General features: G+C 37.5%; 1 protein-coding gene and 1 long non-coding RNA gene across 3 annotated transcripts in view; one reads left to right on the forward strand and one right to left on the reverse strand.

Annotated features, from left to right (window-relative positions):
* The window catches only part of LOC134340020 (uncharacterized), a 28,777-nt gene extending 8,329 nt beyond the window's left edge, over window positions 1-20,448 (forward strand). Inside the window, exon 3 of the long non-coding RNA XR_010016476.1 lies at window positions 20,315-20,448. This is a non-coding gene — a long non-coding RNA (uncharacterized LOC134340020). The remainder of the gene's footprint in view (window positions 1-20,314) is intronic.
* wdcp (WD repeat and coiled coil containing) lies at window positions 1-26,857 on the reverse strand. Of its 2 annotated transcripts, XM_063036878.1 has the most exons (4): window positions 26,726-26,857; window positions 20,451-22,356; window positions 17,784-17,904; window positions 1-3,708 (listed from the first exon to the last, which is right to left on the reverse strand). In XM_063036878.1, the coding sequence occupies exons 2-4, from the start codon at window positions 22,335-22,337 to the stop codon at window positions 3,533-3,535; spliced, it is 2,184 nt and encodes a 727-aa protein (XP_062892948.1). In that variant the 5' UTR covers window positions 22,338-22,356; window positions 26,726-26,857; the 3' UTR covers window positions 1-3,532. The 2 variants fall into 2 exon arrangements, with proteins under 2 accessions (XP_062892948.1, XP_062892957.1); XM_063036887.1 differs by lacking the exon at window positions 26,726-26,857 and having other exon boundaries at window positions 20,451-24,329.
* Window positions 26,858-27,621: the final 764 nt, after the last annotated feature.

Consider the following 27,621-nt stretch of genomic DNA (forward strand, 5'->3'; position numbering starts at 1 on the left):
TCGACTGTACTTCTTCCTATAGATGCTGCCTGGCTGCTGCGTTCCACCAGCATTTTGTGTGTGCTGCTTGAATTTCCAGCATCTGCAGATTTCCTCGTGTTTGCGTGAAACTGAAATTGAGATTATGTTCTTTACTCCTGTTAAATATAACTGCTCACAAACAGAATATTTGTTTCAAACACCATAACCAGAATTAGACAAATTAGGAATTCAATCATTGTAGCCCAATTGTGGTTTTTGGATTATTGGGCCCAATGCTGCCTGATTGAGCACTATCTGGTGATTCCAAACCAATTATCTAGTTACTACAAAAAATATCAGCAGCTTTGATTAGAAATACTACAGGTGAACTGCAATTTTTCAGCTTTAGTGTTTGCCAAGTATGTAATCTGTCTATTCGATAAATAGACATGAAATTTTGGGCTGTGAATAATCTTCAGATTTTTCTTTTTCAAGAAATAATGTCGAGTTATGCAGGTGGATGAAATGCCCAACCATTTTTTAAATAATGCAGTAGTAGTTTAGAAAAATCAGTGTTGGCAACAGATAAACATTGCATTCCACTAAGTTGTTACTTCTTCAAAATCTAAGGAATTCATATAAGAAGTGTAATGATAGTAACAAGACATAAACTGATTAAACATTCAAGCAAGTTTGAATAAATTAATCTAAACAACTAAAATACAATGCTATTTTCAAAGATGAAAAGGAAAACTTCCTTTTACAGAACAGGATATTTTCTGCAATTAACACATACAAAATGCTGAAGGAACTCAGCAGACCAGGCAAGATTTCCAGCATCTGCAGATTTTCTCTTCTTTGTGATTTTCTGCAATTAAGTGAGATTCTATCTCCTAAAACCATGAACGTTTATTAAATGCAAAACATTTTTCATCTCTTAAACATTAAGATAACCAATTGTTTATTTTCACATAGTTTCTATTATCGCAATAGTTTTAGATTCTTTCATACACAATTTTTACAATTCTACTGGCACTGTGACATCATGACATTTCTTCCAAAATGTTGTTCAGTGACTAGTTATAAAGAGACCTAGGGTGGGGAAGGAGGACAGCGGTGGTGGGGGTACACCATCCTTAGCCAAAATCCCATATGAACCCTCCTTCTACCAAGCAGGGAACTGCCACAGCTTCTTTCACTGAATATTCTTGCTGTCAATTTTGCCTCAATCTATAATGAGAGACTCAGAAACACAGGAACAGGTAATCTCAGCAACTCATCCTGTTTCCTCTTCTACCTCTGAACTATATAGAGGAAGACAAAAGCCTTTTATATAAACATTCTCAAATTCAGATAGGACCTGACATTTCTGGGCCCTGGTTAGTTTTCTCCCCATTCAAGTTATGTATGTAGACAATGTTGATTAAATGAGAAGAAAGATAGATTTGAGGAAAATTTGGGGTCATCCATATCAAAGCAGATTAAATAGTGAAATAAAAAAAAATTAAAGATCCAAAATATGCAGCAAAATGTTCATATTTATTACACATACACCTAGTCTGTTTATTAAAATATACTATAGTCAGGCTGATGTAAAAGATAAGAAAGAAGTAGAAAAGTTGTTTCCATTGGTTCCAAATGTTGTCCCTTTGTTCAAAAATGGTAGTAGGGATAGTCCGGGTAATCATAGACCAGTGAGCCTTACGTCTGTGGTGGGAAAGCTGTTGGAAAAGATTCTTAGAGATAGGATCTATGGGCATTTAGAGAATCATGGTCTGATCAGGGACAGTCAGCATGGCTTTGTGAAGGGCAGATCGTGTCTAACAAGCCTGATAGAGTTCTTTGAGAAGGTGACCAGGCATATAGATGAGGGTAGTGCAGTGGATGTGATCTACATGGATTTTAGTAAGGCATTTGACAAGGTTCCACATGGTAGGCTTATTCAGAAAGTCAGAAGGCATGGGATTCAGGGAAGTTTGGCCAGGTGGATTCGGAATTGGCTTGCCTGCAGAAAGCAGACGGTTGTGGTGGAGGGAGTACATTCAGATTGGAGGGTTGTGACTAGTGATGTCCCACAAGGACTGGTTCTGGGACCTCTACTTTTCGTGATTTTTATCAATGACCTGGATGTGGGGGTAGAAGGGTGGGTTGGCAGATCCCTGAAAGTTGCCTCACAGGTGGATAGGGTAGTTAAGAAAGCTTATGGAGTGTCAGCTTTCATAAGTTGAGGGATAGAGTTTAAGAGTTGCGGGGTAATGATGCAGCTCTATAAAACTCTGGTTAGGCCACACTTGGAGTACTGTGTCCATTTCTGGTCGCCTCACTATAGGAAGGATGTGGAAGCATTGGAAAGGGTACAGAGGAGATCGACCAGGATGCTGCCTGGTTTAGAGAGTATGCATTATGATCAGAGATTAAGGGAGCTAGGGCTTTACTCTTTGGAGAGACAGGAGACATGATAGAGATATACAAGATATTAAGAGGAACAGATAAGTGTGGACAGCCTGCGCCTCTTCCCCAGGGCGCCACTACTCAATACAAGAGGACATGGCTTTAAGGGAAGGGGTGGGAAATTCAAGGGGGATATTAGAGGAAGGTTTTTTACTCAGAGACTGGTTGATGCGTGGAATGCACTGCCTGAGTCAGTGGTGGAGGGAGATACACTAGTGAAATTTAAGAGACTACTAGACATATGGAGGAATTTAAGGTGGGGCGTTATATGGGAGGCAGGATTTAAGGGTCAGCACAACATTGTGGGCCGAAGGGCCTGTACTGTTCTATGTTCTATTGGTAGGTGAGACTAGAACTAGGGGACATTGCCTCAAGATTCAGGGGAGAAGATTTAGGGCAGAGATGAAGAGAAACTGTTTTTCCCAGAGAGTGGTGAATCTGTGGAATTCTCTGCCCAGGGAAGCAGATGAGGCTTCTTCACTAAATATATTTAAGATACTGTTAGATAGATTTTTACATAGTAGGGGAATTAAGGGTTATGGGGAAAAGGCAGGTAGATGGAGCTGAGTTTACGGACAAATCAGCCATCTTATTGAATGGCAGGGCAGGCTTGATGAGCCAGATGGCCTACTCCTGCTCCTATTTCTTATGTTCTTATGTAAAGGGATGCTTTGATTGAAGTTTTTTTAGTTTACTGAAACTAATTTTTAGAATATAGAGAAACTTCACTAATTGGGGGGAAGAAACATAAAATCGGTGTTAAGTGCTTCAGTCTGAAGAAGAGCTAAGGAACATTTTTGATACAAAGGATGATTACCTCCTTGCAATAAATGCTAGCTCAATTAGCTAAGCATATTTAAAAGGACATGGAGAAATGGTAAGCAGATGAGTTTAAGAAACCAAAAGGCTATGATTTATGCATATTGTGCAACAAACTTGAAAAGCTGTGGTGCAGCTGTGCAGTTTTCCTAATGAAGTCCCCAGCAGAATGAAATTCACCTGAAAATCTATATGCTCTTGATTAAAATAGACTCCAATACTTTATTTGCCCACTCATTTATGAATATCACATTTGAGTTAAAAATAATAATGTTAATAATTAAATTTGTGCAAGTGAAGATTATGTTGTACTTCTGTGACAGTCCGAATTGATACTGCCACTTGGAGATGGAGGAGGAGGAAACTCTAGAGGTTCTACTGTTTGCTTCCCTTCACGAATCATGATTTCCTGTTTGGGTTTGAATGTTAATGGAGCAAATCCATCACTATCTGCAGTTAGAACAATCCAATTAGAACCTACAAGTAAAAATAAGAAGGTTACTACTTGATATTCAAAACACAACTAAAATGAAGTTACAAAATGTACATGCTCTACGTAACCATAATTAAAAATGAATGCCAAATACAAATATTCTTTATCCTAATGAATATAAAATTATTTAATTCAATCTTTTCAGAAACTTCAAACTAGTTTTTTTAAACTAAAAGTCTAATGCACACTTTGTATACCCAAAAACTCAACAGAACCAACTATATTGTTCTAACACTTTCAATTTCACAATGAATTCAAGGAATTTCTATCAAATCAGTCATCTCTATGAAGTAATGACGTATTCAAACTTTCCAGCAATAATCATCTTAGAAGATGGAGTTATATCATAACTGCAGCTGTTAAACCACTGGGAAGCTTACCAATATAGTAAAATCTGAACAAGTTTCATTCCTGATTTATTGTTAATGTAGTCAAGTGTTGCTGGCCTTAATGAATCCATGACTTCATCATTTAGGAACTCATACTACAGATTATTAGTAATATCATAATATAATATTATTTACTTACTTTCACTTTTTAAAATTAAAATCAGTCTATATTTTCAAGCAAAGTTTTAGAAAGTTATCTGTCCATCAATTATAAAGAATTTGTACTAAAATTGTAATTTCTTCAAAGGTACATGTATTAATGGAGTAAACATTCATCTAGTACTCGTTACATTCCCATATTTATATTAATTAGCCTAACACTGTGCTATACCTAAATCCTGATTTGGAGAGCAGTGGGAATATTGTAATCATCACAGAAATTCAAAAAATTAAATACTTTATCACACCTCGAAACTTGCTCACTTTGCTAATCACATTTAACTGTAACATCGAGAGTAACTGGATGAAAATTAAACACATAACCTGCATTACCATAGCAATCCATATAGGAGTAATTCAGCTAGGGTTATTTGGATAAATAAATAAGACAACTGATTATCAATCCTCAAATATTAAACCATTAATGTCTATCCTTTTTCCACCTATGCCAAGGATCACATCTATAGAAAGCCCACATATATATATATATAAATTTTGTAAATGTATCAGCAAAGCTAAAGAGAGCAAAATAACATTATATAGGGTTCACTGTAATATTTAAACCATGTGTAGATCAAATATGAACATCCTGACTTTGTAATTGATGATCAAATAACATTCTAAATTTAGCTTGAAAATATAGATAGATTTTAATTTAGGAAGTAAGTAAATAACATTATATTATACTATTACTAATAACCTGTAGCATCAGTCCTAAATGGATTCATTAAGGCCAGCAAGACTACTACATTAGCAATAAATCAGGAATGAAGCTTGTTCATATTTCAATATTTCAATATGAAAAGCTTCCCTATGATCAACATAGATATTTCAAAGTACCAAAAATACCAAATATTTGATATGTTAGAACAAGTGAAAAATATTGCAAAGAGGGTAACAGAGGATGGCAGTGTCTGCCATTGACGTCTGGCCACAGGCAAGGGAAAAGGAGTGTGTGGAATGTGAACCATCACTAATTATAGCATCGCTTTTGATAGCCCAGTTGAGATCAGCTAAATCATCACAAAGTGCTGGTGAATCTCAGACCTTCCCAGACTGTATAAACAGCAGCTAAGATGCCACTTAATACTTCTCTGGTCACTGAGTCTACTTTAATAAGTACTTTTATTCTGATGGAAACAATTAAACTCTGACCATTCATTGTCTTCAATGAATATTCTGCAGTAAGGCTATTTATTAGAGATTAAATAATTTGTTTTGGTTGTGGGAATAAAAATGATTTAGATACAATCTCCTGAGCTGCAGAATGTCAAGTTTGAGGTGAATGTGAGGAAAAGCAAAGGGGAATTAACTTCAATTATATTCCACAGCAATCTCTGATAACTGACCACTGCCCAATAAATATGATTTTTATTGATTCATTCTTCTTACTAAAGTGGATCTGCCAAGTACAGTGGAATTTATCAAAAATGACAATTCTTAAGAACTCAAAATACCTTCAGCAAAGTCATTTCTGCTTTACCTTCAAGGTTACAAAAACCATCAAACTACAATTAGGGAGATTGTTTTTTGCAGCTGTATGAGTAAGATGTCAAAATATCTCTGAATTGCTAGGATATGACTAAGATCAAACTACTAGGACATATGAATCAAGCAGAACTATTTACTTTTATTTTCAATAAGTTACATTTTGAGTGGGATTTAAAATACAGAGTTACAAAATGCACAATTTGATGGGTGGGCATGGAATGGTAAGGCAACAAGAAAAACAAGAGACTGGATTTAAGACAGGAGTTAAAATGTCTTGAACAAAAATAAGTAACACTTAAGGAGCTCTTATAGGAATTCTCAAACTCTGAAAAGATAGGAAATAAAATAGTGGATCTTGAAGCAAAAAGGCAAATGCAGGTAGATAGGGAAAATTAGGTTGGTGCTGGATCCCAAGAGGTGGAATTTCTAGAATGCCTATAACATAACTTTTTAGAGCAGCTCGTAGTTGAGCCCACTAGGGCACCAGCTATTCTGGATTGGGTGTTGTGTAATGAAATGGAATTGATTAGAAAACTTTAGGTAAAAGAAGCCTTAGGGGCAAGTAATTATATGATCGAATTCACCCTGAAATTTGAGAAAGAGAAGCTGAATTCAGATGTATCAGTGTTACAGTGGAGAATAGGGAATTACAGAAACTTGAGAGAGGAGTTGGCCAAAATTGATTGGAAAAGAACACTGGCAGGGATGAAGGCAGAGCAGCAATGGCTGAAATTTCTGAAAGCAATTCAGAAGGCACAGGATATTTACATCCCAAAAAGGAAGAAGTATTCAAGGCAAGATGACACAACCATGGTTAACAAGAGAAGTCAAAGCCAACATAAAAGCCAAAGAGAGGGCATATAATAGAGCAAAAATTAGTGGGAAGTTAGAGGATTGGGAAGCTTTTATACACCAACAGAAGGTAACTAAAAAAATCATAAAGGTAAAGATGGAATACAAAAGTAGCTAGCCAATAATATTAAGGAGGATACAAAAAGTTTGTTCAGACACATATGTGTAAAAGAGAGGTAAGGATGGATATCGGACCACTGGAAAACAATGATAGAGAGGTAGTAATGGGGGACAAGGAAATGGCAGGCAAACTGAATAAGCATTTTGCAACACACATAAAAGTTAAAAGTTGCTGGTGAACACAGCAGGCCAGGCAGCATCTCTAGGAAGAGGTACAGTCAACATTTCGGGCCGAGACCCTTTGTCAGGACTTTTGCACCAGTCTTCACTGTGGAAGACACTAGCAGAATGGTGGAAGTTCTAGGTGTCAGGGGTCAGAAGTGTGTGAAGTTGCCATTTCTAAGGAGAAAGCACTTGGGAAACTGAAAGGTCTGAAGGTAGATAAATCAGATGATGTACACTCCAGGGTTCTGAAAGAGGTGGCTGAAGAGATTGTGGAGGTATTAGTAATGACCTTGCAATAATCACTAGATTCTAAAATGGTTCTGTAAGACTGGAAAATAAGCAAATGTCGCTCCACTCTTAAAGAAGTGAGAGAAGCAGAAGAAAGAAAATTATAGACTAGTTAATCTGACTTCAGCAGTTGGGAAGATGTGGATTCAGGGTACTTGGAGGCATGTGATAAAATAGGCCGTAGTCAGCATGGTTTTCTCAAGGGAAAACATTGCCTAATAAATCTGTTGGAATTCTTTGAAGAAATAAAAAGCAGGATAGACAAAGGAGAATTGGCTGATGTTGTGTACTTGCATTTTCAGAAGGCCTTTGAAAAGATGCCACACATGAGGCTGCTTAACAAATTAAAAGCCCATGGTATTACAGGAAAGATTTTAGCATGGATAAAGTAGTGGCTGATTGGCAGCAGGAAAAAGTGGGAATAAAGGGAGCCTTTTCTGGTTGGCTGCTGGTGATTAGTGGTGTTTACAGGGGTCTGTGTTGGGACCGATTATTTTAATGTTATATGTTAATGACTTGGATGATGGAATTGATGGCATTGTTGCAAAATTTGCAGAATATACAAAGATAGGTGGACGGGCAGGTAGTTTGAGTAAGCAGAGAGACTACAGAAGGTTTAGACAGATTAGGAGAACGGGCAAAGAAGTAGCAGATGGAATACAGTTTGGTAGAAGAAATAAAAGAGTAGATTAAATGTAGAGAAAATTCAAAAATCTGAGGTGCAAGGGACTTGGGAGTCCTTGTACAGGATTCCCTAAAGATTATTTTGCAGATTGAGTTGATGGTGAGGAAAGCAAATTCATTTAAAGAGGACGAGAATATAAAAGTAAGGATGTAATTTTGAGGCTTTATAATGCACTGGTGAGGCCTCACAGAGAGTATTGTGAGCAGTTCCAGGACCCTTATCGTAGAAAGGATGTGCTGACACTGGAAAGGGTTCAAAGGAGGTTCACGAAAATGGTTTGTCAAATGAAGAGTGTTTGATGGCTCTGGGTCTGTATTCACTGGAATTCAGAAGAATGAAGAGTGACCTAATTGAAACCTATAGAATGGTGAAAGGCCTTGACAGAGTGGATGTAGAGACAATGTTTCCTATGGTGGGAGAGGCTAGGACCACAGGACGCTGCCTCAGAATAGAGAGGTGTCCTTTTAGACCAGAGATGAGGAGGAATTTCTTTAACCAGAGAGAGGTGAATCTGTGGAATTTGTTGGCACAGGAAGCTGTGGAGGCCAAATCTTAACAAATATTTAAGGCAGAGGTTGATAGATTCTTGATTTGTCAAGGCATGAAGGGGTATGAGAAGAAGACAGGAGAATGGGGCTGAGAGGATCAGCCAGGATGAAATGGCGGAGCAGACTGAATGGGCCAAGTGGCCTAATTCCGCTCCTATATTTTATGGTCTTATGGTCTTATAAGAATTACACTTCGTGATTTGTCCAAAACATAGCAGCAAATACGACATTCAAAAATGTTTAGTTCAAAAAAGATGGAAACATCATGATGTTATTTAAGATAAAAATGGTGATAAAAAATTATGATAGTTATCTGTTAAAAGAAAAACAGTGAAGGTTAGCTCTGCTCAAATAAAACTAATTGACTGAGTGATGACTTTTTAAATTAAGCCATCAGACAGCCTCGTATATTTTACTATATCTAACAATGCAGACATCCCACCCTACAAAAACTCATTTCAGGGAGGTCTCAACCTCATACCTCATAGCAGTCTGTGTCAATGAATTTGTTAATTTTGCAAGACATCAGATTCATAAGCGTTTTGTGAAACAGCTGGCTTCTGAATTCTGTCTTAATGTGCCATGTTCACAATAGCTGCTGTCTTGGTTGATGAGCAGGCATAGTTTTTTGCTATTTCTGAATCAGGAAGCATTTTCCTGAGTAGCTTGCCTGTGTGCTTACATACCCAGAATGGCAGGTTATGCTCAATGATGAAAGATGTAAAGTACACCTCAGACTTTGGTTTTCTGCTGAAAGAAACTGTGAAATACTTGAGCAGCCTTCCCTGCGCTTAGCCTCCCTAATATATTGTGGTCCCTAAAAGAAATAAAAGCATAAGGTGTATCCTTATTACAGGTGTGCGCCACTTAACGTCCATTCGGACAACGTCCGATCGCATATATGTCCGTAGTCTCACACACACACACACAAACACACACACTGCCTGCAATAGTCAGGATCAGAACTTACTTTTTTTACATCAAAATGGGGGATTTTAAATATGTGATTTAGAAGTTCTGTATCTTCAAGTTCAAGTTTATTGTCATCTGGCTGATTGTCCACAAATGAAACCACCTCTGTCCGGACCACGGTGTAGCCACAACACATATATCACAAACACCACATAAAACAATATATTACCATATTATTTCATAAAATGTAATTCAAAATGCATATAAAGTGCGCAGCACAGGTAAACAGTTTGCTGTCCTAATGACAAGACCTCAGAGGGGGCCGGGTATTTATTAAATCATTTTTTCTTCTGAAAGCAGCTGTGCTTAAACCCAGCCTATCATGGGCTTTGATGTACCTGTAAGTGGAAGTGTTTCAGGAAAAAAACCCCGAAGAATTTCCTTGCTGCGAGCACGTTTTGAAAGATGTCTTAGTGGACGATTTTGGAATTTCGCCCCAATTTAAACCCCGCTGTAATCCCCTTTAAGACACCAACGTGCCCCGCCCATATAGGACAGCCTCGCGTAGTCAGGTTGTCACCGCCAGCCTTGGGAATTTCTTCACCAGGCTTTTGTACTTCATCACCGACAGTTGTCCGGATGATTTCAGCATCATTACAGACGGCAGTAACTGAACTGATGGACGATGGAAGGGAGAGAAAACTGATAGGTCTACTTAGCACAAAGAGAGATCAAGCAGGATTCATTCATTTTCTTTCTTTCTTTTTCCCTCTCCCTCTCCCTCTCTAAAAAAATCAATTTCCGGGATATTGTATATAATTTGCAGGGATCAGGGAGCCGCTATCGATATGCGGCAGACTCCCGGAACTCCCGGGAGAGGTGGGATGTCTGAACAATTGGAGACTATTAACTAGAACTGTTCAAAATTGTCAAAGGTGTACTTGATGTTGTGATTATCCATAATAACAATTTTTATATTTGCATGTAATGAATAAGAACAGAAGAAACAAATGCAGACTAGTTCATGCAAATGCCATTGAAATAGCTTGCAACAGAAGTAATGGAATTTTATGCAATCAGTGGCCATAATACGACCAAATTTTAAATTGACAATTGCTACCATTCACGAGTGATAAAGAAAAACAAACCACAACAGGACAAGGAGAAAATGCTGAGAGAAGGATCAATGATAAGAAATGTAGCAGAACTGAAGTGTTTAATATAATTTGCTGTATAAACGAATATGAAGGAACAAACATAACTAAGGAAAAAAGCAAAAGGATGAAAGGTTTGGCAGAATTGGCATAAGGCAATATTTTAGTGTCAGCTTTTTTTTTGCAAAAGCAAAATATGCTGGAAATCTGGAAAAACAGAAAATATTAGAAATAATCCCCAGATCAGAGAGCACCTTCAGAGACCGTTTCAGACCAACAGCCCACTGTGTATTTTTTCAGAATTTGCATAAACTATCAACGTCACTCTTTTATATTAGCTTTCCATCCTGGATAACTTCTCCAGTACCCAATCATTTTTTTTATAATTGCAGTCAGTACTCTGTGACAACTGGAGTAAGTCCTTAAAGGAAAATATGATCATAAAGTATAAAAATGTTTACAAGCTCTAATGTTCCTTGAAAACCATCTGATTTTGGTTGTACATATAAAATGCAGCAGCTGAATTCAGTTCAAAAAGAAAGAAAAATACAGCTGAAGGGGAGGGTACCATCCTCAAACTTGGGCAACTACTAATTAGTATGGTATTTATAGTAATACTTTGACAGTTTTATAAGGCATTAGCTAGAGGACATTTGCAGTATTGTGAGCAATTTTGGTCCCCTTATCTAAGAAAGGATGTGCTGGCAGTGGCGAGTTTCCAAAGTGGTTCACGCGAATGATTCAGGGAATGAAAAGGTTAACAATGAGGAGCTTTTGATGGCCCTAGGCCTGTACTCACTGGTGTTTTAGAAGATTGAGAGGGATCACACTGAAACCTACTGAATATTGAAAACCCTGGAAAGACTGGATATGCAGAGGATATTTCCGATAGTGCGAGTCTAGGACCAGAGGGCATAGTCTCAGAAAGGAAGGACGTCCATTTAGAATAGAGATGAAGAGGAATTTATTTTGCCACAGCTGTGGAGGCTATGTCATTTGGTATACTTCAGTGGTTCCAAAGTGGGCAAAGGGAGTTTCTAAGAGGACAATAAAGATAAAAGGGGCAGTGGTGGGAGCGCCCAGTAGCAAGGCAGGCAACTGAGAGATTACAGGCTTAATTTAAGAAATAAATTACATATTATAAGCATCTGAAGTCATAACTTTCACCTTTATTGATCGCAGTGCTGGAAGTTGGACTTAACATTAGGTGATTGTGGTCATTAATCCACAATGAACATGGCAGAAGCAGCCAAACAAAAAATAAGTGTAGACAGTATAGTGTGGAGTATCTGAAATATGGATTTATACCAGCACCAAGCAACCAGCAGCAGCCAATGTGTTTGTTGTGTGAAAAGGTTTCTTCAAATGAGGCAATGAAACCGTCCAGACTCCTTCAACATTTGAAGAAAACACACTCTGATAAAACAACCAAGAACTTGGCTTATTTTCAATCACTTTGTGAAAACTTTCAGAAACGGAAAACATTTCGAAACATGCTTGCCAGCACTTCACAATAAAACAGAGGTGCTTCATGCAGCATTTCATTACTGATTGCCAAATCTGGAAAGCTCCATACAGTTGGAGTACTATAATTAAATAAAGAAATAATTTTATTCTTAGCTTTAAATAATAATTCCAATATTTTTGCAATTATTTGTCACTATTTTGAATGTGCAGTTCCTATTTTCAATTTCTGGTTTTATGTAATGGCCAGAAAGGGAGAGGGAGGCACTGGGCATGTGGTCTGGGAGCCAAGGAGGTGGAAGCCACTGGTATATTTTCAGCAGAGGCTGATAGGCTCTTCATTAGTCCAAGTTTATGAGGAGAAGGCAGAGGGAAAATAAATCAGCCATGATCAGACTCAATGGACCAAATGGCCTAATTATGCTCCTATGTCTTATGGCTTATTGATATTTTTTACTGTACACTCCTAGTTCCCATAACCGGTCTTTAATTTGTGTTTGTATGCTCAGTCCTGCCTAATAAAAATTTAGAATAAATATTGTTCATGAGGAAAATGACAACAATCCCTTTATTCGAAATATCACGTACATCTAAAATGTACTGTGTGATACTGCTTGGTACAACAATTAACAATGAAACACCAAAAAAAATGGGACGTAGGATATTCGTAACTAAGTCTAGAAAGCAGTCGAAGGAAGAGCAGAAAATATAAATAAAAAATCTGCAGATGCTGGAAATCTGAAATAAAAGCAGAAAATGCTGTAAAAATTCAGCTGCTCAAGCACAATCTATGGATGTTTCAGGTCAAAGATCTTCATCAGAACTAAGAAGGAGAGAAAGCAAGTAACAAAGAAGATAGGGGTGGGCAATGTGTGGTACAATGGGGATGTCTGTAATTGGGTGAAATGATGTAGGCATTGAATTTAATATTGATACCTGCAGACTGCAATGGGCCCTGACAAAATAGTATTGTTGCTCTAGTTTCACATTGGCTCTTGCTGAACAAAGCACTATCCAGTCAAGCTCACAGACTCCTAAAGCTACCTGATTACACTTCCTTCCATCCTGCCTCATGTAAGAATTCCATTTCATTCTATCATTTCTTTCTTCACCGTGAACCATGGCTTCCCCTCTACCATTCTGTATAGAATCCTTGTCTGCATTTTATCTATTTCTTGCGCGTCTGCTCTCACCCCTTCTTCTCCAGGTCCTCACCTTCTCACCTGCTATATACCGAAGCAGCTTTGAATTTCTTGACTACAACTAGATACAACTATTTGAATATTCTCCAACCTGGTTTCCCATTCTCCACAATGCATAAATTTAAATAAAAATATCTGCTTCCCATCACCTATCCATGTTCAACAGCCCAAGGAAAAAACTACCAGTATCTAAAAGGGAGGGAGAGCAAAGGAGTATGCATGAGAGATGGATAGCTGTTGCAATAATGGCAGCATATTGTATAGTTTTCGGATGAGAGAGAAGGCTAAAAAAATCCCTCTGGGGTAGGAGGGACTGTGGTCTCAACACAAGTAATACTTGTGAGCAGGGTTAATATGTGAGTAAGATTATCAAATGAGGCACATGTGGATTGAAAAGTACCCTCAGCCTCATTATCCATTAAGCCATTGGCCCTCTCCTCCATATCAAATAAAGCCTGCAAATAAATATACCTATGTTGTATAATGTTCCAAAAGCACTGACACACATTAATATAGATTTAAACATTTTAATAAGTAAAAGGAAATGAGATTAGTTTACAAAATTATATAACAATATCATAAAACATAAAATATAACACACACACATACATTTAATAGAATAATATTGAGCACCATATTATCTTAAGAGCATAAGATGCAGTGCTCATCAACCACTTCTCAGTTGTTGAAGAATTGGTTAGAAGTTCCTCTGGGGAACAACTCTTGATTTAGGAGATGGGTGGAGTGGTATCTTGACACCAGCATGAGGGAAAAAGGCACAGGGCTGTGATTCACCTACTGACGTGTTCTTTGTAAAGACTCACACATAGTTAATGCCTGTAAGTATTTCAACTCTTTTGAATGCAATAAAATACTTTGAGTTTGCGGATAGCGCATCAGTAGAGAACCTCACCTGCATTGATCCAGCTAAACTGTAAATATATATTGAGATACAGGTCCTTCAGGCTCTTTGGGCCACACCACCCCGCAATCTGTTTTAACCCTAGCCTAATCACAGCACAATTTGCAACAGCCAATTAACCTACCAACCGGTATGTCTTTGGACTGTAGGAGGAAACCACAGCACCCAGAGAAAACCAACACATTTCACAGGGAGGACATACAAACTCCTTATGGACAGTGCTGCAATTGAACTCTGAACTCTGATGCCCCAAGCTGTAGTCCCATTGCGCTGCTACACTACCATGGTGCCCCAAGTTCATAACAGGTCCATACATTGTAGCAGAAATTTAAAAAGTATACTGTGTTCTGCTGCGGGGGGGCTTTAAGAAATGAGATGAAAATCATTCAATGAGTTTGTGGTTCTGAGAAAAGCAAAACGGAGAAAACAAAAGCACAAATTATTTACAGTAACAGAAAGAAGGATCTAAGGAAAAGGTATTAACAAGAAGAGCTGTCTTGGTGCAGGCAAGGGACCAGATCACAAATTAATGTTTGTCTACCTCAAGCTGAGGTAGTGATTGTAATAATTAATTGCGAGAACTGGCAATCATTAAAATCGAGATAATGGTGCTCCCTTGGAGAATCTGCATGATATTTAATGGATTTGCTTCAAATTATGTTTGCCAGTCATTAAAAAGTGCCAGTGTATTATTTCTATATGGAGCTCTTTGAACATCTGATCATTATACTAGAATACTGATAATCCAAATGCTGAAAAAGTATTATTAGTAAATAAATAAGATCGACCATCTGTCCTACTAGCTGAGTTTATAACACTGAGTATTAACGTCATGCTTTAAGACATAATCGGGTTTCAATGATAAGCCTTAACGCAGTAAGCTCCTGTGATAGTAGACAAATTTTTTGTCTTCTGTGATAGTAGACAAATTTTTTGGCTTCTGTTCCGAGTACCATTATTGTATGACCATTGTGCTGTTATATTGAATATCTAAAGAACAGATATCTGTATTAACCACTTTTTACAAATATATTTTAAAAGTAACTTAACAATAAAATCCATCTTTAGAATCCAATTCTAATTTTTTTATTTCAAAATCTGTCTTCCTTCTACATCTTAACCTTATTTAGAAACATAGAAAACCTACAGCACAATACAGGCCCTTCAGCCCACAAAGCTGTGCTGAACATGTCCTTACCATAGAAATGACCTAGGGTAATTTTTCTAAGCTCCGTGTACCTATCCAGGAGTTTCTTAAAACAGGGGTCCCCAACCTTTTTTGCACCGCGGACTGGTTTAATATTGACAATATTCTAGCAGACCGGCCGACCGGTGGGGTGGTGGGGGGGATGTTAATCATGACCGGAATATGGGTGCTAAGTCAACTATAAGTGGCTAATACACTCAATTTCATTTCTAAAAGAGTTTATCTAATGAATTTAATATTAAACACAGTGCATATTTTCCTCGCATGAATATAGTGATAAGTCAATTATAAGTCACTTATATAAGTCAATAGTATCATAACATTTTAAATAACGTTTCGCTATAAAACACACCGCATATTTCCCTGTATGGACATATAAAATCATTGCAACACATCAATATTGCTGAATCAGTGGGAGCCCTGGGCTTGTTTCCCTGCAACAAGACAATCCCATCGAGGGGTGATGGGAGACAGTGATACTCGAAAGGGGTTCCTTATGTCCAGTCTATTCCGCAATTTAGTTTTCGTTGCATTCATTGCAGAAAGCCCCGCTTCGCAGAGATGGAAATGGAAGCAACGTTTTCAGTGGCTATTTCAGGATATTCAGCCTTGACTTCGATCGAGAATGCCGGCAGAGATGTTATGTCAAACATACTTTTCAGCCCACCATCATTTGCAAGCTTGAGGAGTTGATCTTCTTCCCACACTGACATGGATGTCGCATGCATAATGACCATGCGTGCGTTCAAGTTCCAACAGTGGGCGTGACAGGGAATGAGGAAAGGTGCAGCTGACTCATATTGTTTCATATCGCCAAATCATATTGTTTCCTCGCGTCCCGGTAGCACATGCTTTGCGGCCCGGTGGTTGGGGGACAAATGTCTTAAAAGACCCTATCGTATTTGATTCTGTCCCAATGTTCAATTACACTACATGCACAAATTCACTGATGATTCACTGACAAATCAACTTTTAAGCAAAATCATTATGATTGAGGTAAATAGAGATTTTCAATATAAAATAGGGAAAAGATCTGAACATGACTCATGACCTGTGGCTTTCCAGATGGACACTTTTAAAACTCAGAACTATATAATAATAAATAACTTGAACAAAGCAGCTAAAATGTGTTTGTTATTTGATAGTATTTTTCAACTGTTAGGTGCCATGGTAGCGTAGTGGTTAGCACACTATTACAGTTCAGGGTTTCAGAGTTCTGAGTTCAACTTGGAAGTCATCCGCAAGGAGCCTGTTCATCCTCCCTGTGGAATGCATGGGTTTTCTCCGGGAGCTCCAGTCTCCTCCCACAGTCCAACAGGTTAGTAGGTTAATTGGTCATTGTAAATCATCCTGCAATTAGGCTAGGGTTGAATCAAGGATTGCAGGATGACACAGCTCAAAGGGCCAAAAGGGCCTATACCATGCCATATCTCAATAAGTAAACAAACAAACAAATAAAAAGTTCTATATGATATGAGTTTGTTGATATTTGACTCCTAATCAAGGGCTTAATATTAAGAATATGAACAAAACAACTCAGTGACTGACATATTCAAACACGGCTATCATTTCTCTTACTTCTCTCTCTCAATATGATGATGCCACGTCTAAAAAATGACCAAATCACAAACATACTGTAGTTCAAAACAGTAATCATTTTTGATGCCATAATTCAAAGTCAGAATGGAGTATATTGGGTAATTTCTCCTGTTCATTACACTTGGACAATAGTCCTTATTCGTTGGGAGTAATTCCCCAAGTTCTGCCCCATATCTAGCATATTTGTTGATAAACAAAGGGATGCTGAAAGGAACACTGAGAAAAGTTTACCTTTGCATACCCAACATTTCTGTCTTCCTTATGAATATATAAATTTCCAGAGGAAGAAGATGCAGCATTTGGAACCATTACAAATTAATTGAAACTTTTGATTTTTTAATTGCACTTTTGACATTTCCTTGTTGTCAAGCTGAAACTCCTCAACCCACACTAACAATATTCTGGCAAGAATGCCACTCATTGCCACAATATTTATAATTCTCTTCAAGCCACCTTTTAAACCAAGATAACAGTTTTCCAAATCTAGCAAATCAGGAACTTCAGTCATAACAGTAATATAGAACAATAATCAGAGATTTTACACACAAAAACCTCGGAACTCAATATCTACGGAGGGAAATGGATGGATAATGTTTCAGGTTGAGACCCTTCATCAGGAAATGATGATCCATTTCCTTCCATAGGCGCTGTGTGATCTGCTGAGTTCCTTCAGCTTTGTATGTATTGTTCCAGATTTCCAGTATTTGCAGTCTTTTGTTTCTTCATAATGGACATGGTCAATAATTTTAATCATAATTTTCAGCTTGAGATGATATCTCTGGTAATGGTCCCAAGTCAGGCTCAAAACACTTCTCTCTTACAATGTTTATAGTATCAAAATATTTTAGTCACTACTGAAAATGGCATAATACATTTACTATTGACGAACTAAAACTACTTACCGTAAAACATTTCAACAACAAAAAGGTTAAAGACTTCTTGGACTGTACTTAGACGAAGCTTGCCTTCACAAAGGAGAACAGCTCGTTTTTCATCCACAATTGTATTCTCCTGCAACTTTTTCTTCAAAATATAATAATACAATGTTATTTATTATAGACATAAATCCTCAATCAAATACTTTAAATGTATTTCATCAGCTGTGATTAAGTTATTTTATATGACCTCACAATTTACATATAGAATGGAATAATAATTAAAATCAGAATATTTTCCACAGGGAACAGGATAGGGAAGGAAATATTGTTCTTACAGCTCAGAGTTCTATTTTAAAGGTTTCTTTCTCTAATGACTATAGAAAATTTAGGCAAAATAGTTTTCAGTGACTTCAATACAATTCCTGTTGGATGCAGATATGCCAATTCAAATGTTCATAATACCAGCTAAGTTGTAACTTCACTTATCCAGGCTCAGGTGAGAAACTAAATAGAAAAGTCAGGCAGTAGCTGAAGTCTTTATGGTAGACTGCTTAAGCTGTAAAATAGAGGGACCTTTATTCTCCAACTAATTTTTGTCATGGTTAACCACTATGTTAATGATACTAGGTCCCAAAGTGGAAGCATATTTCAATTTATAACATCAACATATAATCTTAATATATAAAAATACACCAAGAAATTAGATGTGCTCAGACAGAAGAAAATAGATTTAAAACTGAAGAAATATGATTTGAAACATTAAGTATTGTAAAGACACTCTACTTAAACCTTCAACTATAGCCATCCTAGCTAAATGGAAAAAAAGCTATAGGTAATTTTAGTTATTCCCACACCAGCAAATCATGTAACAAAAGTAAACTGAGTTTTAATCCTGTCTTCCAGTACTTCTTGACAGAGCTAACATTACATAAATAGAGACTGGATTTTTTAATGGTTTCCTTCACTGTGCAAAAATGTTTGGTGAACATTTCCTCTCACATTCAAACAACAGCAAGGCCAATCATGGTAGAAACCTGAGACAAACAACACACAACAAACTGACACATGCTTGAAGAGCCAATGTAACACGCAGAATTTATTTTTCAACATAAAATACTTCATAAAGATTCTGAGGAGGATTGAGAGCGTGGATGCTAAGAGGATGTCTTCTTTAGCAGGGTGATTTTAGGGGGCATAGTTTCAGAATACGTATTCACCAATTTAATACAGAAATAATGAGGAATAGTTTCTCTCGGTAGGACATGATTCACTGGTTTCTATATCACAGAGGGCTGCATTGGCATTTAATATACATTTAATGCCATAAATTGGTAGCAATTGACAGACATTTGAACTACAAAGGAGTTAATTGGTATGGGGAGAGCACAAGAAAGTTAGCTTGAGGCCAACAGTGGACCAGTTATAACTTGACTTAATGAAGGAGTAGACTCTAGGGGTCAGGTGGCATACTCCTGATCTTTTGTATCATGTACTCCTGTTATGTTTTAAGTAGAAATAACCTGAAGTCAAATTTTGGTCTGTCTCGACACAATGGGCTAAATGCTTTATCACCATTCCATAAATTTCTATGATTCTTTGAGTAGTTTATTTCCCATATTCTGCTAAAAGTAAATTTCTAATTACTGCATGCACCTGCCAGAAAGACTAACAAGTTATCACTGAAAGGAGAAGGTAAGTAGATACTCCAGAGTGAGAAAAAGAGGGTTTCTTTTTCATTTAATGCCACATCATTTTAAAAATAAACTCTGTGGTTTTTGGATGGTATGATCAGAGCAATGTAACATTTTGTCATTTACCACAAATAATGGTTGGAAGAAGAGTCTATGTGAGATTGATTGGGGGTCAGAATTGCAGGGATTATTCAAATAGTGCAGTTACAAGAGTCATATGCTGTAACATATTCTATAAGACCTTTGTAAAAACACCTCAATAGCTACTTATCAGCTGGCGCTTACATGTTAAGCAAAACAGCCCTCTCAGGCCTCAGGTTCCTTTCTACAACAAGAATGCTGGACCACAGACAGCTGCCTAAATTTCAAGGGTAGCAAGTTGGCTATCTTGGTTCACAGTTTACAATGAAATTATAAGTACTGTATTTGGATTTCTGTGTTATCATTAAGAGTTCCAGTGTGAAGCTCAATTTTATTTAATTTTGAAAATGTTTCACATGTAAAATTTCATGTAATTTTAAAGCTAATTTTATTAATTCTGTCACAAAATAAAAATTGAAATGTTGTACTATCATGGCTTTAGTTTTACAAACCCACTAAATAAAACAGTTAATTTTTAGTTCTGTAACAAGTTTTTAATGGTCTTCAATTACATATCTAACTATATAAATTTAAAAACTTGATTTTCTTTGTTATTACTATTGAGAAAAGGAGTTACAATGTAAGGTTTAGTTTCAGTTAATTACAAAAATAAGCAACTGACCAAATAATACAAAAATAGGCATTTTAATATAATTATTTTCAACAATTAACAATGGCAAATTTTCACTGCCAATCACATTAATCTGTGTTCTTTGTTTTTAGAATACCGCATGAAGATTAAAATGCTGAAGTTCTCCATCAGGAACAATTAAACTCGGATCAAATAAATCACCACTTCTCCAATTAAGAGCAAAAGCATCAATTTTCACCAAATAACCAAAAGTGAAAAACAAAATACCTGACAGACGACATATAGAAATGATGGATCAGACGGATAGGACAATGATGACTTCTTTCCATTTCTTGTACAATCTGATATTTGAGAAAGACACTGTTTCATTTCTTTAAAGCTATCAAGCAACTTTTCCATTTTTATAGATAGTTGTTTAATTTCATCATTCACTTTATCACTGTTGCTCAGTGAAGTTCTTGCGTGTGATTGTTCATTTTGATTCTCCTTAAGTAAGACTGGGCTACTTAAGTCTCTGTTTGTTGGTCCAAATCCATGCATTGTTATAGAGTTATTTACAGGTTCTGCTTCATAGTCTTTCAAAATCATTGCAGAGTCATAAAGCGCAGCTCCTTCTGTTGGTTTTGGAGTATTTGCTTCTGAGCTCTGCTCACTGCTGTTGTTACTTATTTCTTCTATTAATCGCTTTTTACTAGTTGGAGATTGAATTGTGGTATTCCCTGGCAACAACAATTCTTTTCCCGTAACTCCCTCTTCCTTGGACAGATTTTCAAAATATTTCTTCATTCCAGAAATATTAATACCTGGCTGCCAGGTCTTCATATTTTCTGAAGAATCATCTAACAAGAGCTTTTTAGTCATAAGTCTGATTAAATAACGATCTGAATTAGAAGTTGGGAGAAAAGCAGGATCATTCGATTTCTGCTTCCCAACTAAAAGCAGTAACAGTGTTTCAGTCAGAAAACACAAACCTTTTGGCCGTTCATTCTTTTGCAAATGGATTTGCTGAATATTAGGCACACTCGAAGGTGTTACTGAGTAGAGCAATACCATGTTACACGTATTGGATGATACAGCAATAGTGCATCGATGAGGGTCAAAACATAATAAATCAGGAACCAGAATCCCAGGTATGCTTACTTTTCTAGTTGTTGTCACTTTTCTCTCAAAAGTTACAAGAATCAGATGTGAAGAATCATGACCACTTCCAGTAAGGCAATCCCTTCGTTGTAGGTGAATAAGGGGGCTAGGATCCGATTTTCGATGATTTGCTAGAATATGTGTCAAATCTACTGGACCAGATGATGAAAATGTTGGTTCTTCTGTTAATGATCTTGAGGAATCTACTGATTTTCTTCTTGAATCCATGGAATGGGTTTCAGCCACAGATAGCATCGTAGGCTGTGAAATTAAAGATCCAGTTTCTAATGTGGGTGTAACATCAAAAGCAAGGCCAGCGTTAAGACTGCAGATTTTATCAAGGGGCAGTTCAGTTGTCACAATCACTTGTAAATCCAAACATGCCTCCACTGCACAGATATGTCCTCCAACATCAAAAATAGGGCAAAAATTGCATGCATGAAGAGTCTTTTGAGTATTATTCCAAATATAAGAATGAAGGGTGCTGCCTATGGCAATCACTAAACGATTTCCATCTGAAGTCCAACAAGCACAATTAATCAAGCCACCACCTTTGATGTCTACTTTAACTCTACGATTATCAATTTGTACTGCAAACAATACAGAGGCATCTCTTTTTGTGAGCACTACCAAGGCATCATGTTTTGGATGCCACACACAGCCTTGTTGCAGAATCGGAAAAATCTCTCCAAGTTCACAAGTTTGGGAAACGAATAGTTTATTTTGTTCTAATGTGCTGTTTTGTAACTGCCATACAGTTACGTGCTTTTTATGCTGAACAGCGAGCAATGCTAGAGTTCCTGTATAACAAACAGGACCCCAATGAAGCCCATTCACATGTTCAAAACTTCCAATAACATTGCTATCTCCAAACTTTACCTCACCATTGACTAGGTAAACAGCAGTGAGGGCAACTTGTTTTCCATCTGTCCAGGCAATCCCATGAATTGGATGAACAGCTTGATGCAATACATTAATTCCAGTTCGCAGCAATTTTGCTTTTCCAAGCTCCATGCTGACCAGCTTCAGAATCCTGGAGGTTATAAGAAAGCAAATGAAAATTTCTATGAACCACTGTTTTTCTTCAATGTATCTTGTTCACAAATGCCTTAGTATGGCATATATATGATTAGATTAATGCAAATTAATTTGTTAATGTCTGAAAAACAGCAGAAAAATGTTTATCTTACAGAGGTGAAAGTTAGAAAGGTATAACCTTCACTAAGCAGCAGTCTGTTGCTTACCTTAGACTTCTTCAATACAGCTATCCTAAAAAGGTAAGCTACATCATTTAATCCAGAATGAGACGAGCTGATTAGCTTCAATAGAAATTCACGCATTATTCTTTTCCCCCAAGTTAAAAATAATGGATATTTTAAATTCTCACATAGAATTAGCATGTAAATCAATCAAATGCAAAATAATTGAAAGGCTCACTCTTTCTGCCACATTAAATAAAACAAGGATAGTATTTTCCAGCTGCTTTTTGAAGAGCAAAAAGAAAACAGAAAAGCTAATTTTGTTAAATTTTTGATGAGCTCTTCTGTTACACAATTTCTTACAATGAAAGTCCTAGGTGACTTCCAGTGATCTCAAGTATTCCTTTATGCCTTAAGCATCAGTAACAACACAAATTGTTAAAGTCTAATAAATATTGATCTGTACCTAAATCTCTCCTTTCTTCCTCAATGTCAGAATATTTAAAAAATGTATCTTCCAAAACTGTTCACCTTATGTAGCCTCCAATCCAGAACCAAGTTCACTCCAACAACTGTTGAGTAGCAATGCACAGCTGACGCACGTATGCAATTGTACGAGGACTGACCTTTAAATCATTGTTCATTGATTCACTGAAGCATGTGAGAAAAAGGATCCTTATGCTAACATTCACAAAAGAATGTATACATGACTGTATACATCACCCTTCAATAACTAATGTCCAAACAGGAGCCTGATCTAAATGGATTACTTCCCATATCTCTGAAGCCATTTTGTTGCAAAAGCTGATAGAAATGAGGAATTTCACCAGTGTATTCAGTGCATCACCATAGCCTTTGGCTGTCCAAGGAAAAGTGTTTGAAGATAAAAGCTTACAGCCTACCAGGCAGCAGTAATCCTGCTCTCCTGCACACGTCTGTAACTATCTATAGCAAGGATATTAAAGCACATTGATGCTGACTCTGTGAAATCCTTCAAATCCACTGCCAAATAAGCGAAACAAACCAGTGTCCTTTCCCAAATCAACAATCCTAACACCGAGTCCCTAATTATACTCAGTCATCATTCACATGCATGGCATCAAACTTCAGAAAGAGACAATTCCAAACAGTTCCATGGGAGTAGATTGGTAAATAGACAAAGGAAATGATCCCAAAATGTCTCAAATTCTTATTGAAGTGCAGCATTCCTACCGATTTGGAGGACTTTCTGAGCAAGGACCAATCAAAGTGGAGTAGGAATATTAGGTTGGTCACAAATCTATTCATTGGAAGCATATAAAAGCAGAAATACATAAATTAACTGGTAGTATCGTCGACCCCAGGACACTACTTTGGAACAACTCTGCATTTTTCTGAGATTTCTTAATGCACAGGATACCAGTCCAGAATCACAATTGGATTAAGATGTTAGCAACACAACTCAAAGTTGCTGGTGAACACAGCAGGATTAAGATGTTAATAATTAAATAAATTCATTGCTCGTTTGCATTATTCCAATAGAAATATTTTTCTTCAAACTGTGGGAAATTGTTAGTTTACACCAGTACATTCATATTGAATTCATTTTAACATCATGGATCACCAGCACTCTTTACTCCTTAAATATCCAGCATCCAGTAAGCTATGAATTTCTTCCCATGAATAAATAAACCCAGTCATTATCTTTTGGTTTCTGTGACAAACCCACATCCCAGTCACTGATACCTCTGCTCTCTATGCATCCTTTCCATCACCAATACTAGAGACATCCAGCTCTGTAAGACTCTCCAATTCCATCTGTCTCGGTTTTTCCACTGCTGAAACTCTCCTGTGTTGATGTTGCCTCAAAACATCACTTTCCTAATTCATTTAAGGCCTCTGAGAAGGGACTTGGCCTAAAACATCAACTCTATATTCATTTCCATAGATGAAGCCTGACCTCCAGTGTTTTGCGTGTGTTACTCTGGATTTCCTGCAGATCTTCTGTGGTCATCCTAAACTGTAGCCATTACTAAAACTAGGTTCAATTTAAATTGGCTCAAGGTTAAACATCCACAATTGTAAAACTCCTCTCATTTTCCACCAGGTCCCTCCTCCCACTAAATCTACAAATATTTCTGGGCTCCTCCAATTTCAGTGCAAGGCTTATCCTAGATTTTAACTATTCCACTATGGTGGATGCCAAAGCCAAAGCTGGAATTCCTTCCCTAAGTTTTTCTACCTCTCTCTTCTCTTCAACAATCCTTAAAACACACCTTTTCAACAGCTTTTGTTTCTTTGGCCTAATTGTTACTTGTGTGGCTAGGCTGCAAATTTTCTTTGATAGTACTGGTTGAAATACTTGAAATATTTTACTGCATTGATGTTTTGCAGATACATGTTTGTCAAGTAAGTAACAAACTAAATATAAAGCTGTTGCAATCATTGTTTATTCCAATAATTCCTCAGGGCGAGTAACATAGAAATCTACAGTACAATACAGGCCCTTCCGCCCATAATGCTGTGCCGAACATGTACTTACTTTAGAAATTACCTAGGGTTACCCATAGCCGTCTATTTTTCTAAACTCCAAATTCAAGTGATGCCAGTAAAGATCATTCATTAAGACAATCCCAGTTCCAACCTTTGATTTGCCTGATCTAAAAAAAAATCACTGGTTCTAACCCAGTATGCATTTACAAATTGAGAACCTATGGTTTTTAATTGTTTCAAAAATTCCCAAAGCTAAGGAATTACTTTTCCTTTTCAGGAATTACAATCTAGGACTTTATAATCAAGATTCTTCACACAGTGGTGAAATTAGTGACCAGATCATTTTAATTTGCACATTCACAAGATATGAATGCCATTGGTCATCAGCAGCATTTACAGGTCACTGCTGAAAGCCTGCTGAGATGAACTGTACACTAGACAATTTGAAAGGACATTAAAGAGTCTGAAATCACACAACAGCCAGATTTCCTTGCCTGAATGGTATCAGCGAACCATATGGGTTTTTACAGCAATCCTGTCCAGGCATTTCACACAATCATTATAGACACTGAATGTTTAGATCTGAATTTATTTAATTACTTCAATTCTAATTCTCCTGTTTTAGTTAATATGAGGGTCTCTAAAGATCTAGTGATTTAACTGCTCTGCTACATTACAGTATTTAAGGGATAAACTTAGGTAAGGATATGGGATCATTTACGCGACCCAGAGGAATTATAGTCATTAGTTAATGTTCAGTTCAGACAGTGCACCACTCCCTCAATACTGCACCCGTAGGACCACAAGGTGCAGGAACAGTAGGTCACTGAAAAAGACCTTGGTGAATCTGATTTGCCCACCACTTTCTTCCCTGTTCCACAATATCCTTATAATTGCAATTCTATCTTACGTTTACATATATACAAAGACTTTACACCCACAGTTCTCTGTGGCAATAAGTTCCAAAGAAATTCTTCCTCACATCAGTACTAAATGAGCACCCCCATATTCTGAGATTATGGCCTCTGTTTTTGGACTTCCTTCTGAAGAGAAACATCCTGTCAATATTTTACCAATCTAACTTCTGAACATTTTTTTCTTAATTTTTCCTTCAGCATCAATCCCTCCCCTGGCCCCACATCTAGAATCATGCAAATGAACCTTAAAAACAAGTACAAAAGCTGTTTTCTGCAGTCTCCCTCGTGCCTCATACAATTGCAGTAGGGATGCCTTTCTTCTACACTGCAACCCTTTGAAATTAATACTAATATCCCAATACCTCTTTGCTGGACTTGTCCAAGCTTTCAGTATTTTGTCTATAAAACGCCCCAAATTCTTTTATGCTGCAGATAATTACTATTTTCTCTATCTTCATCCGCCTCCCAAAATGATCAACCTAACATTTTCTTAACAGACCAGACTTTTAGCATAGATGAACGGAATGGAGAAATGTTACAGCGTTGTGAGTAGTCTTGAGTTTTTTAACGGGAAGCATTATCTTTGTTTCTCTTGCCATAGATACTGTCTGCCTTTTCACTTGGATCACTGGTCCACCAGTTTGGGAGTGGGGTACGTAGGAAGGCAAGGGTGTGTGTAAGTGGCATGGACTGTGTGCATGTTGTGGTGGGTGTAAAGCCCACCTCCCCAGACACTGCTATACCTCTCCAATCCACTATCGTTAAATGACCTAAAGGGAAGCCGGGCGTTTGGAGAGAATAGAAGCTCCTTCACCTTTGGATTAGCTTCACTGCTCCCGGGCAATGGCCGGAACTTAAATGTGATCCGTCCACCACTAAAGGCTCCAAGCAGCCCCGACTCACCCTTCGGCCCCCTCAACAAAGCAGCATGAACGCCTGCCGGAAGCATTACCACGGCAGCGGCTGCATTTCCGGTGTTGCGCAGACGGAGCTGTGGTGAGGCGGCTGTGAGCCTGACTCTGCAGACGTGGGCTGTGAGGAAACGTGAATGCGGTTAACTGTGGCAATCGCAACGTGGGCAATGTAATACATCCTTAAAATGGTAGATTGTACATTGTCACCACTTTCACAATAAATCCACCTACGCTGTTAAAACACCATCCGAAACGCAACCAATCCAAAACGACCCGGGATCATATCATGAAACGTGCCGGAAAATGAAATATAATATATTTATTGATCGAGAACAGAGGCAATACGCTCATAGTATACAAATCATTTTGAACTGAATAAAGTAATGATCTGTACCCAAGAATTTTTTTGCAGACATGAGAAATAGAAATTGCTGGAAGTTTGAGCTGGCCAGTAGCATCTGTGTAATAATTTTTAAAGAGGCAGAAGAGAAGGACCTCCGAAGTTGTAATATTCGGATTACTCTCTGTGCCGCGGGCTAGTGCAGGTAGGAATGGGATGGCAGCACAGATGAGTGAGTAGCTGAGGAGATGGGGTGCAGGAGGCAGGGATCAGTACATGGAATGATGATGTAGCCAATTGAGACTGTTGAGAGAGGGGCAGGAATGGGTGACAAATATACCATTTTTTTTGAAGTTTTAGAAAAGGAGGCAAAGAGGGGAGGGAGTTGCACTACTAATCAGGGACAATATCACAGTTGCACTCAGAAGATGTAATAGAGGGTTCAGACAATGAGTC

Source organism: Mobula hypostoma, chromosome 2 (assembly GCF_963921235.1).
Source record: "Mobula hypostoma chromosome 2, sMobHyp1.1, whole genome shotgun sequence".
In the NCBI taxonomy this organism is placed as follows: domain Eukaryota; kingdom Metazoa; phylum Chordata; class Chondrichthyes; order Myliobatiformes; family Myliobatidae; genus Mobula; species Mobula hypostoma.

Coding starts and splice junctions, on each gene's coding strand:
- wdcp (XM_063036878.1), bottom strand. CDS start 22,337: ATGGAGCTTGGAAAAGCAAAATTGCTGCGAACTGGAATTAATGTATTG. Junction 17,905..20,450: donor TTCTATATGTCGTCTGTCAG/GTATTTTGTTTT, acceptor TATATTTTGAAG/AAAAAGTTGCAGGAGAATAC. Junction 3,709..17,783: donor TGTTGTTGAAATGTTTTACG/GTAAGTAGTTTT, acceptor TTTTACTTGTAG/GTTCTAATTGGATTGTTCTA.